This window comes from Apaloderma vittatum, unplaced genomic scaffold (assembly GCF_000703405.1).
Source record: "Apaloderma vittatum isolate BGI_N311 unplaced genomic scaffold, ASM70340v1 scaffold41124, whole genome shotgun sequence".
Taxonomy (NCBI): Eukaryota; Metazoa; Chordata; class Aves; order Trogoniformes; family Trogonidae; genus Apaloderma; species Apaloderma vittatum.
The window spans coordinates 3,046-3,361 of NW_009712851.1; the positions used below are offsets into that span (position 1 = coordinate 3,046).

General features: G+C 59.2%; 1 protein-coding gene across 1 annotated transcript in view; it reads left to right on the top strand.

Annotated features, from left to right (window-relative positions):
* LOC104272985 (MOB kinase activator 1A-like) overlaps window positions 1–146 on the top strand; it is a gene marked incomplete at both ends in the record, with an annotated part of 2,084 nt that extends 1,938 nt beyond the window's left edge. Inside the window, one exon of the mRNA XM_009868123.1 lies at window positions 2–146. Coding sequence (XP_009866425.1) covers window positions 2–146 — 145 coding nt within the window. The remainder of the gene's footprint in view (window position 1) is intronic.
* Window positions 147–316: the final 170 nt, after the last annotated feature.

The following is a 316-nucleotide window of genomic DNA, read 5'->3' on the forward strand; positions in this document are numbered from 1 at the left end:
ACTTCATGTCGTGGGCCAAGCCGATCTTGAAGCGGCTCTTCCGCGTCTACGCCCACATCTACCACCAGCACTTCGACTCCGTCATGCGGCTGCAGGAGGAAGCCCACCTCAACACCTCCTTCAAGCACTTTATCTTCTTCGTGCAGGTCAGTTGGTCGCTTGCCTTGGGCTGGGGGGGGCGTGGGGGTTTTTTCTGCCCCGTTTGCTTTTCAAGGGAGTTGGATTTTAGGCGCCTCCTGGCTTTTTGAAGATCTGCAGCTGTGGCCTGCGCTGGGAGATAGGCCGGGCTCCGCAAACCGCGGCGTTGGGGGGTTTG